General features: G+C 38.5%; 1 protein-coding gene across 32 annotated transcripts in view; it reads left to right on the forward strand.

Annotated features, from left to right (window-relative positions):
• The window catches only part of rbfox3a (RNA binding fox-1 homolog 3a), a 1,515,582-nt gene that overhangs the window by 1,438,871 nt on the left and 56,262 nt on the right, over window positions 1–20,449 (forward strand). For 31 of the 32 annotated variants that reach the window (XM_073026039.1, XM_073026046.1, XM_073026052.1 and 28 more), the window contains 2 exons: window positions 1,256–1,348; window positions 14,658–14,718. In XM_073026039.1, the coding sequence (XP_072882140.1) occupies window positions 1,256–1,348; window positions 14,658–14,718 (154 nt within the window). The remainder of the gene's footprint in view (window positions 1–1,255; window positions 1,349–14,657; window positions 14,719–20,449) is intronic. The other variant, XM_073026058.1, reaches the window with a different exon arrangement.

Below are 20,449 nucleotides of genomic sequence, written 5' to 3' on the forward strand. Positions count from 1 at the left end.
TGTGGGAAACTCTTGGCTTTCCTCATCACTGTTATCAGGTATTGGGTTTCTCAAAGCCAATATCCTCTCAAGTGGTTCAACACTAGGCTTCTTTAGCTGGCTGAACTATTGTCATTCTTCCATTCATACAGTGCGCCAGAAAGGATATTCTCCTCAAGCCTTTACAAAGGTGGAGAACTGTCATCTGCAGTTCAGTTCCCTGAAAGATTTTGATCCGAGCAGCATGATAAGTTCAAACTCAACTCCTTTTCTGTTCAGAACTGCAGCCCGCACTTTGTTGTGATTCACAGACAGTCCATGGTGAGGCTTCACCCTGTACTTGTGGATGAAAGTGACACACAGGCTTGCCTGTTGAGTCTCTCCTTCGTTCATACTTTCAAACACGGAGGTACTCAGCTGAGCTAGAATTGCCAAGCATATATAAAGCAATGGGAGCTGTGAGCTATATCTGGTACTCAATATAAGACAAAATATAATTCCATTTCTGCCTATGTTCTTACATGGCTGGCCCACACACAATGTAGAACGCTATTACAAAATAGGAAATAATATCTTACAGAATCATGTTTCCTCAAGTCTTTCAGCTATCTAATGGCCTATCTCTACCAAATAATGGCCTGTCTAATTTGATTCATATTTGATAAATTAAATTTACAACATGTTTTTTTTTTAAATTTAATTTTATATAGTTTCAACGGATGGAAAAAATCCAGCAGTTGGAAATTGTTGATATCGTATGATCACTTTTGAAATTGGTTGGCACTCTTTTGCAAAATGCCCAAAAGCTTGACGTGATTGTATTTCGGTTCATAAATAACCAAATTAAATACTATGCTGTTACATATCAGAACTTATTTCTCTGGTTACGTCCCAAAGGAAGGACTGCATTGTTAAGACACCTCTGAGCAGGGATTGGGCTGAAAATCATCCCACTCCAAGTTGGCTCCTTACATACTCCAATGGTCCTACTTTTACTTGTAGTAGAAATAATTATCCAATACAAAGACCTCAGCAGTTACAATTACTGCAAACGTGTGAATGACCTAGTTATATGTTTTCAATTGGTCGACCCATCTCTTTCACTCTGAAATTTCCTGTCTTTTCACTCTCTGAGGCCTGGTTGTTCTGTGCTTCTGTAGATTGAATTTGTAACCTTGCTGTTCTAGCTGGTGTTCTTGGCACATCAGGAGGCAGTCTTATTTCCTGTATAATCATATGCATGTCTCTCTTTTCCTTTTCTCTTACCTGCATGCAGGGATTTGGTTTCGTAACTTTTGAAACCAGTGCTGACGCGGACAGGGCACGGGAGAAATTAAATGGAACAATCGTAGAAGGCCGTAAAATAGAGGTGCAGGTCCAATTCTTTCTCTTTTCCCTACTTTGATTGTCCACTTCATCATTTTCCATTGGTCGGTTAGTGTGTGTTTTCCATTTCTTCCTCTCTCATCTTCCATATCTTCATATGTTGCGTGAAACAGGTGACTTAACAGAGGAAAGGAGTCACAGTGGTCTTCCTTATTCTTTCTTAGCTGAGGATGCTGTAGTATTAAAGGTGAACAATGTAAAGAAAAGTATACAATTCTGCTGATAATGACTTACTAGTCAAGTAACTGTGATTTAATAAAATACCATTCCCCATGGTAAATCTGAATGTTAAAGTCTAGAAAATCTGAATTTCATATGGACAAGATATTATTCAATTTTTGTAAACTACTGATGCTAATAGAAATCAAGTCTATGGAATTAAAAATATGCATTATCAAAACAGAATATAGCCATTTTGTCCTTTTATTATTTATGGTGATGTCATTTTGGACTGTGTTCAAACCCTTCCTGTGCTGGGGACAATTGAAATGCCCACTGCCTTGATTTCCAAAAAAAAAGTGATTTCATCTAACTCAGCCACTTGCTTTGCTGAGATGATGGAGCCAGTGATTATTCAGCTAACAGTATGAGGGAAGCTTTTTTCCACAAAGAACGTACTTCTGCAATTGTTCGAAGCTATCTTTACTGTGATGTTTTGTTTCTGCTCATTCCCATCAGCTTCTGTGTCCACCTTACACTTTATTAATGAACTCAGATATTAAATGAATCCTGTGGGAATTAGCCTTCAATTCTGCAGCATAAGAAGAATACTCAAATGTTTTCAACGTGAAATTTGCCAGGCTTAGCAGCAAGCATCAAAATTATAAATGCCTGGGGCTTTAGGGCTGTTTCCTTTACTGCATCACAGTGCTGGAGACTTCTGAAATACAACAGAACAGTATCCTCGCCATTAATGATAGATTAAAACAATTGCAGAAATGAGATCTATGCAATGTGCTACATGCATCTACAATGTATGGGTGTTGACACCACACAAAGTATACTTAACTATGAGATGCCCTTAAGATTTAAATAAAAATACTCTCTTATGTTATTTGCTAAATCATAACAGTTTTTATTGAAATTCATACTGCTTCAAATGATGTTGACCAGTATGCGCAGCTACCATGTGAACAGCTGAGATAAGGTACCAAAGTTATTTTAAATGTTTATTATAAAACTGTGTGCTTTATTGTTCAAGATATCCGAGTTGGAGTCATAACACTGCTCAGAACTATAGACGAGCGTAAATATAAAATCACTCATTTGTCAAAGCTGTAGGCATGAGGAAATAAAACACAACAGCCGAGGTGCCGTCATAAATTAACGTTTAGATTTTGAGGTTTGAGTAGATTATGTTACAAATTATATGCAACCTGAATAATCTTTGATTTTTTTCCTCATTTTAAAACTGAATACTTTGAAAAGGTTTCACATGAGGAGGAATTTCTTTAGCCAGAGATTGAATAAACTGTGGAATTCATTGCTACAGGCGGCTACGGAGGCCAAGTGTTTGAGTATAATTAAAGTAGATTCTCAATTAGTCAGGGCACAAAGGGATATAGAAACATAGAAAATAGGTGCAGGAGTAGGCCATTTGGCCCCTCGAGCCTGCACCGCCATTCAGTATGATCATGGCTGATCATCCAACTCAGAACCCTGTACCTGCTTTCTCTCCATACCCCCGATCCCTTTAGCCACAAGGGCCATATCTAACTTCCTCTTAAATATAGCCAGTGAACCGGCCTCAACTGTTTCCTGTGGCAGAGAATTCCACAGATTCACCACTCTCTGTGTGAAGAAGTTTTTCCTCATCTCGGTCCTAAAAGGCTTCCCCTTTATCCTTAAACTGTGACCCCTCGTTCTGGACTTCCCCAACATCGGAAACAATCTTCCTGCATCCAGCCTGTCCAATCCCTTTAGAATTTTATATGTTTCTATAAGATCCCCCCTCAATCTTCTAAATTCCAGCGAGTATAAGCCTAGTCGATCCAGTCTTTCTTCATATGAAAGTCCTGCCATCCCAGGACTCAATCTGGTGAACCTTCTTTGTTCTCCCTCTATGGCAAGAATATCTTTACTCAGATTAGGGGGCCAAAACTGCACACAATATTCCAGGTGTGATCTCACCAAGGCCTTGTACAACTGCAGTAGAACCTCCCTGCTCCTGTACTCGAATCCTTTTGCTATGAATGGGGAGAAGCTTATATATATATTCATATAGCTATGAATGCTATATGGGGAGAAGGCAGGAGATTGGAGCTGAGAGGAAATTGGATCAGCCATGATAAAATGGCAGAGGAAACTCAATGGGGAAAATGGCCTACTTCTGCTCCTATATCTTATTGTCCTATGGTCTAACTTCACTAACTATGTTCCGAATACACTTTTAAGCCAATGAGGTATCAGCATGATGAGCACACATTGGGCATAAGGCTGCAGTAGCTGAACGTACCCATTTCAGCAGATTTCATTGACTTCACAAGGAGTGAAATTTTTCCTTTGAATTTCTCAGGTGCACAAGAGGCTTTTCAAATCTTGAGCAGTCGAGAGTGAGTAATGATTTCGATTCAGTGCTCGGTGCCTGAAATACACTGCCTAGGCTCTTCAGTCCAACATCCCAAATCCATGCCATTTCTGTGCACTTTCTGATAACTCTTTTCATTTACAAAGTTCATGCCATAAGCAATATACCACTTCCTCCTTTTGCTTACTTTTGTGGTAAGCATTTTATCAGAAAAGCCTTGCTTAATATAGTGGGAGGCAGGTGCTTTACAGTGGAACTATTTCTTAATTACTCTAAGATTTCCACTCCTGTCTTTATTGGGAGGTTTTATTTTTCAAAGATGTCAAGAGAATGTAATTTGCTTCTTTGTAGCTTTTCCATTTGTTACTAAAATAATGCATTTCAGTTCAACATTATGTCACATCAAAGCATAAAATGTTAATTGAAACATATATCATTATGGAACATATTGCTATCACAATCACTGAATACCTAAATCCTGTTTTCTTAATATTTTATTGCTCGTGGAGGAGAATAAAATGTTCCACCAATCAAATTCTTAAATTCTTTTATATCCTTTCACCTTTTATTGAATGAAAAAGATTGTACAGTTGTCACAAATTGGATCGTTCGTGAAAAATTCAATTATTCCATATATACTCTGGTTTGCCAATCTCCCATAAATAAGATAGCTAATTCCCTCCTCCCACCACGAATCTGGTTCCATACATGCAGGGAGAGGTAAACTCTTCAATTGATTATTGGCACTTGACCACCACTACGAAAAGATAGTGTATCCTTAGGCATCTATCCCAGAAGTTAAAGGATTTCCACCCACCTAAAGAGAAAGATGCAGATCGTTAATAAGTAGGCTGTAGTTATCATTTTTAATGAATAGGCTCTTTTTACAACTGCCACTCTAGCTGGTGCCCTCTCCTTTAGAAGAGTAGTTTTATTCCTAATGGAACAATGGCTTTTAAAATTGAAATTTTAAAATCAGTATTACTTTGATAGGCTAGGCATGAAAAAGATGGTTTCATTTGGGGGGGAATTGATTACATGAAAATTTAATAGTCACTAATAAATCAGAAAAGGAATACAGTGGAAACTTTGTTTTTAACCTATAGCATTGTTGATATTTGGAACCTAATACCGCATAAGGCACTTTTAGGAAGAATGTAGATACATCTAGGTGAAACTAGATAAGTACACAAGGGAGAAAGTGAGAAACAGAAATGTTAAAAAAACAAGAGAAAATCTGCATATGCTGGAAATCCAGTCAACATACACCAAACGCTGGAGCGACTCGGCAGGTCAGGCAGCATCTGTGGAAAAGAGCAAACAGTCAACACTTCAGGCCAAGACCCTTCATCAAAACTCAGTTAACAGGGTTAAACAGAGGCTTGTGCAGATCAGAAGCATGGTTAAAGTTCAAATGGAATGAATAGCTAGTTTTGGCTCTGTAAATTCAATGTATCTTTATGTTTATATCAAAAGAAGACCCCTGAGGTCATTTACAAATAAGAACTGTAGATGTCCTGGTAAACCAAGAACTCCCACTTAATTAATTAGAGCAGTACAAATGTTCTGATGAGTTTGCAGGTGAATTAAGCGTAAAGAATGCCAAGACACTTTGGTACAACAGACACTCAAACAAAAAAAGATTAAGGAGCACAACACCTCCTCTCTAGAGATTACATCTGGTTTGGTATTCTGCCTAGAATGCATTGGAGTAGTTTGTTAAATGCATGTGGAAATGACATGCAAGAATATTGGAATATATTAGTATTAATATGCTTGTTACTTTTTGATCCTTTGCTTTAAAGTCTTTGCAAGTAATCAATGGATCATGTTATCCATTCCTTTATTAGAACCCTGGTGGGCTGTTCAATGTACTGGTTTGTTTAGCAGCTATCGTGGTCTAGGCGAACATCACCTTGAATCTTGAGAATATGTAACAGCCCCGATAAAGTGATGACAAACGCAGCTTCATAATTTCTTCTTGTTGGTATCTTCAAAGGAATTTGGAGCACTGCTTTGGAGGCGTTGCACAAAACCAATGATTAGATTGAAGACATCAGAAATGTCATCAGCTAATCAGGAGCTTTAAGTGGTAGCCTCTTAAATGGTGGCATGTAAAATCAGTGACCATGTTTCAAGGGCACATATTTTTCAGAGTAGTATAGAGATGCCTTTATTATCTTTCATATTTTGTTAAAGATTTATAAATGTAATATTTCTACTCATTGCTGTTCCTTTACTTGGTAAAAGTAAATAAATGGTACTGGCTATAGCACTAGCTTCATGCTAATGAATCATTTATTCTTCCAATGACCAAATAAGAAATCATAAGCTATAGCATGTAATATCTTCCAACAAATCTAACTAAACTGGCAAGGTTTTATTTTATTGATCCTTAGATGTTTTATTTGACATATTTAAATACCAGGCATTTAAAGTTATGATTTGATTCATAGAGGATGCAAGGATTTTTTTCTAGGAGCAACTGGTGTTAATGAATTCAGTATAAAACGTTTAGAAAGCAGCGATGTATAACTGTTTACTGCCGTCTCTCAATAGTACTGTATGATATGTCCAAGATTGGCTCCAATGAATGTACTGCAATACTTCAATGAAGTACATTACATCTGTCTCTCATTTGCACTATAATCTATTGTGACAAGATAAGCTTTGTCAGCTATCACTGTCACCAGTTTATGCAAGCAGTCCACAATGTAAGAGAACTATATTCATAAAGTTCAGCCTATAGACCAGATTTCAAAATAATTAAAAATCTTTCATGCTTATGGAAGGCTAATTCCCCAAAGTGTTTTGATTTTAATTAATGCATAATTCAGGGACACTTTTGCAAATTAGCTCTGAATGCAAAAATTGTTCTTTTTTCTCATCGCTGGTTAATGTTTAAAGCAACTATGTTGATTTTGAAACTATGTGTCAGAAGCTGAACTTACTGGCATGTGCTTTTTATGCATGACTTGCACATAAAAGTTACTTCAAATGTTAGATTATGATAGCAATCATATCTCAATAGATTTGAATAATCAGAAAATTGGAATGGGCCCTTCTGAACATGATTCACCTAATCATCCTGATGTTTGCTTGGCATCAGATGCACGTCTAATGACATCACCTAGTGCACAGTCGGCATTTTCACATTCACCGAAAGAAACTGGGTTTTAACGGAGCATTTTTCACCCACAGTGAAACTAAACATTTGATACTTCAACAATGAGGCACAAAGTTTAGGCTCCCATTGAAATTTTATATTTTGCCCAGAGTTTTTGCCACTTTGAATTTAATTTTTGTCCACAAGTATCACGTGAATAGGTCATCTTTGTACATCAATGCAATCAGTAGCACAGAGGTCAATTGGCCCAGTATAATTCAGAGAGGTTTGCAAACAAGAGAGAATTGCCATTTTTCCCTCATTCCATCAGTGTTGCATTTCTTCCATTAGTGCCATTTACGGTGTTGGACGAAGTCTCCCAAACAGAATGTTCCTTCAGGTCTGACTTGCATCCAATGATTTATGAGCTCTGCAGGCAATGGATGTTGGGAGACACACAGGTGACTTTTCCGTAGGTGTCCTCAAGAGTTTTTTTTTAACTTTGCTCTCACCAATATCACATTCCTTTTTCAAGTTATCCGGTGAGGCATGACCGCAACCCACAGCACCAAAAGAGATACACACAACTTTCCATGCAATAAACTTTTCAACCCCAATATTTTAAAGGTGTTTGCAGTGTTGGTAATATATTTGGAATTGCTCAACAGAGGGAAGTTAATGAAACAGAGGGAAGATCATGATTCCAGTATTCATATCACACACAAAGTTTGCCTTCTACTGATCTTCCTCCCCAACTTCCCCATCCCCATCTAAGCAAAAATGTTGGCCTGAATATACTTTGGAAACAAAATCCCCCTTTCAGCCCCACGGATCTCTTTAGCAATTCTAAATCAATCCCGAGAAAAATATGTGGAGCAAGCAAATTCTGAGCAATATTAATGGAGACAATCTGCTACTGCCAGGTAAATGGTCAGTCGTAAAACGGTAAACTCATAAGCACAATACAGGATCTTGAACCAAAACATCACCTGTCCCTCTGTCTCCACAGATGCTGCCTGACCAGCTGAGTTCCTTCAGCAGTTTGTTTTTTGGTCCAGAATCCAGTGCCTGTGGACTCTTGCATCTCCATTTCAATTGCATGTCTGCTGTTTAAAGACCTCCCTGTGCTTTGACTGTTGGAAGTGGCTGAAGGCATCTAGCGAGTGCCTGAAGGCCAGGCCATTAGCCCTCTGCTGACACTTATAATAGTTCCAATGAGCCTTCTGCCATTTGTGTACCACCTAAGTTTTAGAGAGCTGTGAAGGGCGGCACTTAATAAGAGGAGGCTTTACAATTTTGTTATGAACCATGACACCTACAGTTGCTGCAGGAGGAGCCAAGAGATCATGCAGAGGAACAAATAGGCCAGCCAGTACAAGCCACCCACACCTGTTATCTTCCACTTGCATACAAAAACATACCACTCTGCTTTTCTCTCGCTCTAAACATTGGCTGGGAATCCATAAGACCATAAGGTATAGGAGCAGAATAAGGCCATTTGTCCCATCAAGACTGTTCTGCAATTTCATCATGACTAAACCATTTTCCCTCTCAGCCCCAAACTCCTGCCTGCCCTCGTATCTCTTCACATCCTGACCAGTCAAGAATCTATCACCCTCTACCTTAAATATACATAAAGACGTGGCCTCCACAGCTGCCTGTGGCAATGTATTCCACAGATTCACCACTCTCTGGCAAAAGAAATTCCTCCTCATCTCTGTTCTAAACAGACGCCCCTCTGTTCTGAGGCTGAGCCCTCTGGTCTTAGACTCTCCCACCATAGGAAACATTCTCTCCACATCCACTCTATCAAGGCCTTTCACCATTTGATAGGGTTCAATTAAGTCACTCCTCATTCTTCAGAATTCTAGTGAATATGAGGCCCCGAGCCATCAGATGCTCTCCATATAACAGACTGTTCAACCCAGGAATCGTTTCTGTGAGCCTCATTTGAACCCTCTCCAGTCTTAGAATGTCCTTTCTAAGATAAGAGGCACAAAACTGCTCACAGTACTCCAGGTGAGCCTCACCAGTGCTTTACAAAGTCTCAACATTACATCCTGCTTTTACAGTATATTCCAGTCCTCTTGAAAAGAATGCTAACATTGCCCTTGCCTTCTTCATCTTAGACTCAACCTGCAAATTACCCTTTAGGGAATCAGGCACAAGGACTCTTAAGTCACTTTGTGCCTCAGTTTTTTGTATTTTCTCTCCATTTAGACAATAGTCTACCCTTCATTTCTTCTACTAAAGTGCATGACCATACACTTCCCGACACTGTATTCCATCTGCTACTACTTTGCCCATTCTCCTAATCTGTCCAAGTCCATCTGTAGCCTCTCTACTTCCTCAAAGCTACCTACCCCTCCATCTATCTTCATATTGCCTGTAAACTTTGCAACAAAGCCATCAATTCCATCATCCAAATCATTGACATATAACATAAAAAGAATCAGTCCCGACACAGACCTCTGTGGAACACCACTAATCACCAGCAGCCAGTCAGAAAAGGCTCCATTTATTCACACTCTTGCATTCCTGCCAATTAGCCACTGCTTTATCCATTCTAGAATTTTCCTGTAATACCATGGTCTCATGGCTTGCTAAGCAGCCTCATGTGTGGCACCTAGTCAAAGGCCTTCCTTCTGAAAATCCAAGTACACAACATCAACTAATTCTCCTTTGACTATCCTGCTTGTTATTTCTTCAAACAATTCCAACAGATTTGTCAGGCAAGATTCTCCCTTGAGGGAATCATGCTGATTATAGCCTATTTTATTATGAGCCTCCAAGCGTCCCGAAACTACATCCTTAACAATCAACTCCAACATCTTCCAAACCACTGAGGTCAGACTAACTGGCCTATTATTTCCTTTCTTCTGCCTCTCTTCCTTCTTGAAGAGCAGAGTGACATTTGCAATTTTCCAGTCTTCCGGAACCATTCCAGAACTCAGTGATTCTTGAAAGAGCATTACTAATGCCTTCACAATCAATTCAGCCACCTATTTCAGATCCCTGGGATGTACACCATCTGGTCCAGGTGACTTACCTGCATTCAGACCTTTCAGTTTCCCAAGAAACATCTCCCTAGTAATGGTAAGTTCACACATTTAATTACCCCTGACACCTGGAACTTCCACCATACTGCTGGTGTCTTCCACAGTGAAGACATGCAAAATGTTGATACAGTCCATCAGCCATTTCCTTGTCCTCATTACTACCTCTCCTGTGTCATCTTCCAATGGTCCAATATCCACTCTGACCTCTCTTTTATGCTTTATGTATCTGAAGAAACTTTTGGTATCCCCTTTAATATTATTGGCTAGTGTACTTTCATATTCCATCTTTATCTGCTTAATGATTTTCAGTTGCCTTCTGTTGGTTTTTAAAAGCTTCCCAACCCTCTAACTTCCCATTAAATTTTGTTGTATTATACACCCTCTCTTTAATTTTTATGTTGGCTTTGATTTCTCTTGTTAGCTACAGTTGTGTCATCTTGCTGTTAGAATACTTCTTCCTCTTTAGGATGGATATATCCTGTGCCTTCCGAATTGCTTCCAGAAATTCCAACCATTGTTGCTCCGCCATCATCCTTACCAGTGTTCTTTTCCAATTAATTCTGGCCAATTCATCTCTCATACCTCTGTAATTCCCATTACTCTATTGTAATACTGAAACGTCTGACTTTAGCTTCTCCTTCTCAAATTTCAGGGTGAATTCAATCGTATTACTTACCTCTTAGGGATCATGGCAACATCCCTAGTCATCTCAACCCCCAAGCTGCTCTAAAAAGCCATCTTGAAGGCATTCTAGATCCCTCTCTTGAGATCCAGCACCAACCTTATTTCCCCAATTTATCTGCGTATTGAAATTTTCCATGACTTTGCAACATTGCCCTTTTGGAATGTATTTTCTATCTCCCGATATAATTTGTAGACCATATCCTTATTACTGTTCGGGGCTCTGTATATAACTCCCATCGGGGTCCTTTTACCCTTGCAGTTGTTTAGCTCTATCTACAATGATTCATCACCTTCTGACCCTATGTCACCTCTTTCTAATGATTTGATTTCATTTTTCACCAACAGATCAATGTCACCTTTCTGCCTTCCTGCCTGTCCTTTCGAAACAATGTATATCCTTGGATGTTAAGCTCCCAGCTATAATCTTCTTTCAGCCATGATTCAGTGATGCCTACAACATCAACCCTGCCAATCTGTAACTGTGCTACAAGTTCACATACCTGATTCCGTATACTGTACATATTCAAATATAACACCTTCAGTTCTGTATTCTTCCTTTTCGAATTTGTCCACCTTTTACATTGCAACTCATCCTGTTGACTGCAACTTTGCCCTATCATCAGCGTCTCCTTGCTAGAGGTCTCACTACACATTGCCCCTGTTTGTAAACCAACTACCTCATCTACAGCACTATCACTGATTTACATCTCCCTGTCAAATTAGTATACAGAACATCAGAAGTAGAAGCAGGAGAAGACAGTTAGCCCTCTGCACCCTGTCCTCATTTGGTTATCTTTTATCTCAGCACCACTTTCCTGCACTAGCCAACATTTTCCTTGATCCCTTTAATATCTTAAACTATTGATATTTTCTTAGATCAACTTATTGACTGGGCTGACAGCTCACAGGAAATCGAGCACGCCAAAGAAATGGGCTACAATTTGTGTTGCTGTCACCCCGAGGGAGAGCAGTGTGCACTTTTCCCATGCTACTTGCATTCCCACAGAACTACAGCAGAACTGATTTATTTACTTTAGTACCACATCCAGGAAGCCCAATCAGTGCACTGCTATGAGATTAGTTAGCTCCCTGACATGGGGACTTCCAAGGCCAGATTTGTCACAATGACTGAATCCTACTTAGTATCTACCACATGTTTAAACAAGTACACCATGCCTACCAGTTTCTCATTATGTAACTAATAATCATAACTTGTAAGGCAGTACTTGAAAGTCATTGAGTGAAAATCTCTTTAATATGTACTCCGACCTTGTGCGAATCATCAAGCCCTACTGTTCTCTTGAAGTCTACTTTTAATGAGCCTGAGACTGAGACAAGACAAACATCAGGAGGCACTTGCCTTCCCGTTGATTTGGTGAATGAAAAATTAGAGTCTATTTAGGTTCACCCTTATGTACCTTATAATTAATTTCAGATTAAATTGATGGAACTTTAGTTTTAATTGTTTAGATAATGAAACAATCTATGTGCTTAGGGTGATAAGTAGAAAGGAGCATTTTTTTCTTGTATGAGTGACAAGAAGAAAGAGGCTTACCACCTTCTTATGGAAATCAATGGAAGTACCATAGGCAGATCTATTTTCAATGTGACTATTGACCAGCCCAATGAAAGGAGAAACTTCTTCTGAAATAATTAGGCCTTACTACTGCCTTCACTGCTTGAGTCAGGAGCTGATGGAATACCCCACATTTGCTAGTTTATGCAGGTTGACCACTCAATGGGACCATACAGCTTTTTTTTCAGCACTTTACCGTCCATCTCTTTTGGCATCTTTGTAGCCCGCCTTCAACATTTGCTTACAATACGATGTACTGCAGCAACTCAGTGGAGATTCGGCAACAAGATCTTCTAAACTGTGCTTAGAAGGACAAGGGAACAAGCACAAGGGAACCTTAACATTGTCTTCAAGTTGCACACAGCTTGACTAGAGCATGTACTGTCTTCTGTTCAGCTGTGTTGAGTTGATCTCCTGGAACATCCTACGTATCAATCCTGTGAGGGCACATTCATTTTGGCAGACCTCAAACTGGAGCTTACCACTGCTTTCTCAAGGACAACTGCGAGTGGACAATGAAGATTGGCCCAGATGGCAATAGCTGCATCCTAGCTAAGACAAGATATCTTTCTTTGAAAGGATTGAAGCGGTAAATTGGCATCAATGATGCATAAAATCGAAAGATCAGGAAACATAATACGAATGATGCTAACCAAAAAATTGAAACAAGAACTACAGAAATATTATCATTAAGACTTAAACCCTTAATACATTTTGTACAATGCTATCAGATCTAAATAATTAAATATAAGTTGTGGAAAGCTGTGAAGGATTGCATTTAAAGAGATTAGGCTTTACTATTTTGTAATGGTCCATGACACGTTCAGTTGCTGCATCTAAATGAGCATCATTCAGGATTTCCATTTTCAAAGGTGAGAACTGAGGTCATTAGTAAACTGCATAGATGTGAATCCAAATGCATCATGCGTATGGATTGCGGGAACTAGATACTAAGACAGAAACCACCATCATTGTCATGGACTTGAACAAAACCCATTTGAGGAAATTGTGTTTTTTTTATAAATCAGATTTAAAATTAAAACGTCTCATCTGTGTTCTTCAGCCAGTTTAACAGATCAATAAGTGTAGTCATTTTTCAAGATTGATTTATTGCAATAAATCAAAGGTTATGTAGACCTACATTGTAATTTTAAAGCATCTGTTGCCAAATCTATTCAAATATCAGAATATGCCAATGATTCCGTAAAATGCAAATGTGGACTCTCCAGGTATTAACACTTTGGCTGACTGTTTAAGTGAATAGAGATATTCCTGTAACATTAGCTAGGCATGTAAATTGACCTGTTAAAAGCTTCTCTCAATCTCCTTTTGTTTTTCTCATTTGTCGTAAAGATTAATTTTGTAAGTTTCTCAGGTTCATTGTCTTTGCCTGTTGTGTCTTGGTATTGGGGACAATGAGTGAACCATGAAATCAAGGCAGAATTACTTTCTCCCCTTCCCCCCCCCCCCCCCCCAATGTGGGCATCAATTCACAGCACGGGAAGATGTTTCCACAAAACTATCATCCAATAGGTTATCATGGAACTTGGGATCTTGGGATTATGAACTAGTACAATGAGTGAACTGAAAACTTGGACATACTGTATTACTCAGTTAAAACAGACAATATTTACTGAAGATGGAATTGAAAAGCAACACAGGACAAATTGAGCATGATTTATACTTATACCACAAGCCCCTTCTTGGAACACATTACCTTGGTATGTAATGCAGTCGCAAATCAAAGGAATAGGTCATCTAGGTCTTGCAATATTGAAATGAGGTGAAAATGGACTGTGCAATATTGCATTTGAATAAATAACATGAGCCTATTTACCTGCTATTTTAACATAGGTATTAGTGCAATTACATAGATGGTTCATTTAATATTTAGAGTCAAGGCGATCATGGACTCCAGGAAGCTTGTAACTAATCTATGGGTTCAAACAACAGCTTAAACGGAGAGATAAAACTCAATTCAACAAAAGCCATCTGTGGATTATAGCTAATAACATTCTTTCAAGGATGTTGTTATATTATGCGATTATATATCATGATTAATATATAGTGCTTTAGCTTTAAATGAGCTGCTACAACCTGGCAGTGTTCTGCAGAATGCACAGTGCCTACAGCAAGATCATGGGACTCACACAAGTTGTTACAGTCCTCCGTGAAATAATTAATATGAGATTATTATTTCACATGACTGAATAGAGATAATTCCAAAGTTCTTAAATTTCTTTGTGCGCGATCAACTGCAGGTTATCCAGCACGGTATGATTTACATCAAGAAAGTCCTATTATTTCCTGAATGTGATTTGTTTCACTGTTTAATCACAGGTAAACAATGCAACAGCAAGAGTAATGACGAACAAAAAGACCCCCAATCAATATACAAATGGTAAGGTAACCAGCAGCTTCTGACCCAATGATTGAATTATTTTTACAGAAAATAAAAACAAAACATTGATTGTAATGATAAATACAACCAGATTGTGATTTAGGAGATAGTATTAAAAATAGAGTCACCTCAGTGAAGGATATAATCAAGGCTAAATATTCTACTTTGAATTAGACATGGAACATACATTGGCAAATAATGTTTATATAGGTGCAAAAACAAATTAAGTGAATTGGTTTTGTTTCACAGATTTATTTTAAAAATGGGAAAGCACAGTAGAATCATAGCTAAAAGCTCTGGCCTGTGCAATAGTTCAATTATCTGTTTGCTAAATAAATGTAAAAATAGTTGATGGTCAGAGGTAAGAGCTGCCTGTTTTATATCAAATTAACCTTGAATATCCAAGCATAAGTGTACAAGGAAAATTACAGGTCTTACATTGACAGATTGATTTCTGCAGCAACAAGTTAATGGGTTATTATTTTGATTATGGTATTTTCAAACCTGTGAGAAGTATTTAGCAATAACAGTTAAACTGTGTCTCTGTCTTCTTCTTAAGCCCAACACCCCAGCTGGGGCATAGGCTGCCAACAGCAGCTTGCCAGAATCCTCTGTCATGGGCCAGTGCATCAAGTTGTTCCAGGGTGTGGTCCAACCTCTTGGTGTATCCTTCCTGTCCCAGGGATGAGGTCTTTGCAGCTCTATAGTTCTAGGTTTTTAGGGATGGGGCTCCTAGCACCATGCCCAAACCTCCTCTTTTCTCATCTGTGCCCATTGCAGATATCCATATCAGATATACTCCTGATAAGATTGTTCTGACGTCAGTGCTTGCTGTCTTCAAGTCTTCACAACAAAACCTACAAAGAAAATCAGATTTTATAGAAGAATCGACGTTAGAAATGTTATTAAATAAAATGAGAACATTATTTTTATACATATTTATATTTATTTATTATTTAGAGATGCAGCACAGTAACAGGCCCTTCCAGCCTGATAAGTTTGCACGCCCATTTGCACCCATTAGACCAACTAACCTACTAACCCCACACATCTTTAGAATTTGGCAGAAAACCGGCACACTTGGAGGAAACCATGAGGTCATGGAGAGAACGTACAAACTCCCTACAGACAGCTGCAGGAATTGATCCTGGGTCACTGGCACTGTAAAGCACTATGCTACTGTAATTAAGTTGTATTAGCTGCAAAATTTTAAAAAACACAAATTCACAAACTCTTTGGGTATTAGAATACAGCAGAATACAGCAGAGAAACAGGCCCTATGGCTTATCTAGTCTGTGCCAGACTATTTATACTGCCATATACCAAAGGATTATCAGCAACTCCAAAGAAGTTGACAATTAATTCTTAAACTTTTGACAGTGATACCTGATATAACCTCTCCTCGTATGAATTAGGAGCTTGGGTTTATCTATTTAAAGATTATTCCTTGTATGTTCATGTGTTGAAAATTAACAAATTAGTTGTAGAGACTGTTCCTACAAGTCTAAGTATCTATAACCAAGATCATTCTCAATATTGACTAATAAATGACTAAACTAAGCAATACGTTCTGCTAAATAGACAGACTGTCTCACTTTGGTACATTGACACCCTTTGTGTTTGCATGAAGAGGGGTTTCTGCCGGGTTCCCTGCAAATGATCAATGCCAGTAACGGCAATGTCCCTACTCATCATCACTAAGCCCCTACCTCCACTGCTTTTGCAGAATTGGCCAGATCTCTAGCAGTGTAACTACAGCTGGAGAGAGCAGCTTGTCACAAGTCCATGGTGTATTTAGGGCTCTGGTTCTGAGTCACTGCTGAAGCAAGCAAGTGGAATCCATAAAGTGGGATCAAGTTAAGCTTTTGACTTTGAGAGACTTCCCCGTCTTTACAATTACGAAGCCCTCCAGCAAATAACTCATGCGTTTAAAATCAATAAATTGTTCCTCCTTGAGCTTTTTTTTATGCTGCTTCTTCCCAATCATTTTCTTGAGAATGTATATTTTGCAGACTAAAGAGATTAGAGAAGAAAAAAGCTGTTTAACTTCAATTATGTAACCAGTTCTGCTTTGGGATGTGTTTTAACTTGCGCATCTATGATTCCCCTCTCTACATCTTTAGAGGAGGTGTCAGCCTATGGTTGATGCTGCCAATAAAACAGCAAAGAGAAAGGAATACATTAAGGGAATGCATTAAGAGCATACACCATATTCTCAGGGTGTAATTTTATGATAAAGGTGGTTTTTAAGTAGTTCAATTTCTCAGTGTTTTTCTTTTTACTAATAATGCAAATAAATTTTAAAATTTGAGGTAAAATGTGTGCTTTGCTGTTTAATAATAATAAAAGTTTTCATGAGAATTTTAAGTTAAAAGGAAGTCTAAAGTGCTTAAGTAAGTCCAATTCCAATCGCTTGGAACACGGCTTCAAATAGGTGTAGAGTATGAAGAAAAAATGTTCAACATTATGCACCATATAGATTACATTTATTAGGAATTTGCTGTGGTGTGTTGGCAAGGCATGCAAAAAAAATGATATTCAACAATTATAAAGAATAAAGAATAATATAAAAATAAAGTTAGAAGTTAGTATGGATATAGACTAAAATGTGCATATACACAAATATCAACATTGACTTACATTGTAAACATTATAAAAAGTATTTTAAACTATTTATAGTGCAGGGCAGTGGCTGAGGTAACAGATAGAGATCGGTATATGATCGTAAGACACAGGAAAAGAATTAGGCCACTCGCCAACTGAGCCTAAACCATAAGACATGGAATAAGAATTAGGCCACTCGCTCATTGAACCTGAACCACCATTCCATCATGGCTAATTTATTATCCCCCTCAACCCTGTTCTCCTGTTTTCTTCCCATTACGTTTGATGCCATGACAAATCAAGAACCTGCCAAACTCCGCTCTAAATATACCCAGTGACTTGGCCTCCACAGCTGTCCATGACAATGAATTCCACAAATTCACCACACTCTGACTAAAGAAATTCCTCCCTGTCTCTGTTCTAAATGGATGTCCCTCTGTTCTGAAGCTGTGTCTTCTAATCCTAAACTCACTCTCTGTAGGAAACATCTTCTCCACATCCACGCTATGTAAGCTGTTCAATATTTGGTGTGTTTAAATGAGATCCACTCTCTTCTTCCAAATGCTATTGTGTACAGTCCCATCAATTCCATCATCCAAATTGTTGACATATAATGTGAAAAGAGGCAATCCCAATGCCAACCCCTCTGGAACACCACTAATCAACGGCAATCAATCAGAACAGGCCCTATTTATTCCCATTCTTTGCCTCCTGCCACTCAGCTAGTCTTCTATTCATGCTATGATCTTTCCTGTAATATCATGGGCTCTTTTTAGCTAGTCTTATGTGCATCACCTTGTCAAAGGCCTTCTAAAACTCTAAGTAAACAGCATCCATTGACTTCCTTTTGTCTATCCTGTCTGTTATTTCCTCAAAGAATTCCAACAAGTTTGTCAGACAAGATTTCCCCTTAAGGAAACCATTCTGACTTTGGGCTACTTTATCACTCCCCTCCAAGTACCTCGAAACTTCTTCCTTAGTAATGGACTCCAACATCTTGGACAGTCTAGGACAAGTGGGCATAGCCTCAGGATAGAGGGGCGCCCTTTTGAAACAGAGATGCGGAGAAATTTCTTCAGCCAAAGGGTGGTGAATTTGTTGCCACATGCAGCTGTGGAGGCCAGGTCGTTGGGTGTATTTAAGGCAGAGATTGATAGGTTCTTGATTGGACATGACATCAAAGGTTACGGGGAGAAGTCCGGGAACTGAGGTTGAGGAGGAGATAGGAAAAAAGGATCAGCCATGATCGAGTGGCGGAGCAGATTTGATGGGCCAGATGGCCTAATTCTACTCCTATGTCTTATGGTCTTATCTTCTCAACCACCAAAATCAGGCTTCCTGCCTCCCTCCTTTCTTGCAATGACATTCACAACTTTCCATTTCTCTGAAACCATTCCAGACTCTAGTGGTCCTTGAAAGATCATTACTAATGCCTCCATAATCTCTTCAGCTACCTCCTTCAGAAGTCTGGGCTGTGGTCCATGTAGTCCAGATGTCTTATTAACCTTCTGACCTCCTTCAGGCACCTTCCCCTTAATAATAACAACTACACTAACTTCTGCCAATGAACACTTCTGAATTTCTAGCATTCAGCTAGTGTCTTCCATAGTGAAGACTGATGTAAAATACTTATTAAGTTTTTATTTATTTGTTCCCCCATTCCAGTGTCATTTTCCAGTGGTCCTAATATACATTCTCGCCTCTCTTTTTCTTTTTATACAGTATATCTGAACAAAATCTTTGGTATCCTCTTTTATTTTATTGCTAGCTTACCTTCAGATTTAATCTTTTCTCTTTCAGTGTTTTTTTAATTGCTTTCTCTTGGTTTTTAAAATCTTCCCAATCCTCTAACTTCTCACTAATTTTTGCTATATCATATGCCCTCAACTGGTCCTTTTATGCTGTCTTTGACTTCCAAACATGGTGGCCTCACCCACCCTTTAGAATACTTAATCATCTTTGGGATGTATTTATCCCACACCTTCCAAAAGCCTCCAGAAACTCCTGCCATTGCTGTTCTACTATCATCCTTGATAGTGTCCCTTTCCAATTCACTTTGGCCAGCTCCTCTCACATACCTCTGTAATTTCCTTTACTCCACTGTAATACTGATATAGAACCATAGAACATTACAGCACAGATATCAGACTGTATCTTCTCCTTCTGAACTGCAGGGTGAATTCTATTATAGTATGATCACTCTCTCCTAAGGGTTACTTTATCTTAATCTCCCTAATCAAATCTGGTTCATTACACAACACCCAGTCCAGAATTGCCTTTTCCCCTAGTGGGCTCAACCATTGAGCTGCTCTAGAAAGCCATGTCATAGGCATTCTACAAATGCCCTCTCTGAGGATCCAGCACCAACCTGATTTTCCCAATCTACCTGCATATCGATAGCCCCCATGACTAATGTAACATTGCCCTGTGTGGGCTATACAAATCTGAAACCAATAACTTCTGAATGACACCAGTGGAACAGAAATTCCTGAACATCCAGGATCTTTAGAGCTTGTGATTATTGAGTCCTTCACACTAAATGGCAAAGCTTTCCTTCCACTCCCACTGTCAACGGAAAACTATGATAATTGGCAATCCTCCAACTACTAGTGACAAGAGAGTCTTTTGAACATCAATGATATTTGGTTCCATTTGTCATTGTTGTTTCATGCCATGAAATATAATAAAATATTTTTTCTTACTAATTAATTGAAATTAGAACAACCTCAAGTTTGTTGTTTCACCCTATTTAGGTTCATTAAATATTTCTAAATTGAGTTCTGTGAATAGAATCCTAGTGGCTAGTGTCTGAATTTTGAATGCCTTCAATTATATCCTGGTAGACAAACAGTTATCTTTTTGTTTGTTTTGTTCAAAGCAAGTGGTAGAATTGACTTTGAGATGTAATCCTCACCATGCCTTGATTGATATAATGTGATAGAACATAGTCAACTTGAAACATAATGCCTTCATCTCTAAATTTTGGTCTCTCCATTTGAATCAGATATCAAATAGTTTAGAATATCAGAAAATTGGTGCTGAGGTGCTGATTTTTGCAAGAGAATTTAGTCTTATTCAAGAGTTTATCACAAATTGCTAGCTAAAACCAAGAATTTGTATTTGTTCC

This window comes from Hemitrygon akajei, chromosome 22 (assembly GCF_048418815.1).
Source record: "Hemitrygon akajei chromosome 22, sHemAka1.3, whole genome shotgun sequence".
In the NCBI taxonomy this organism is placed as follows: Eukaryota; Metazoa; Chordata; class Chondrichthyes; order Myliobatiformes; family Dasyatidae; genus Hemitrygon; species Hemitrygon akajei.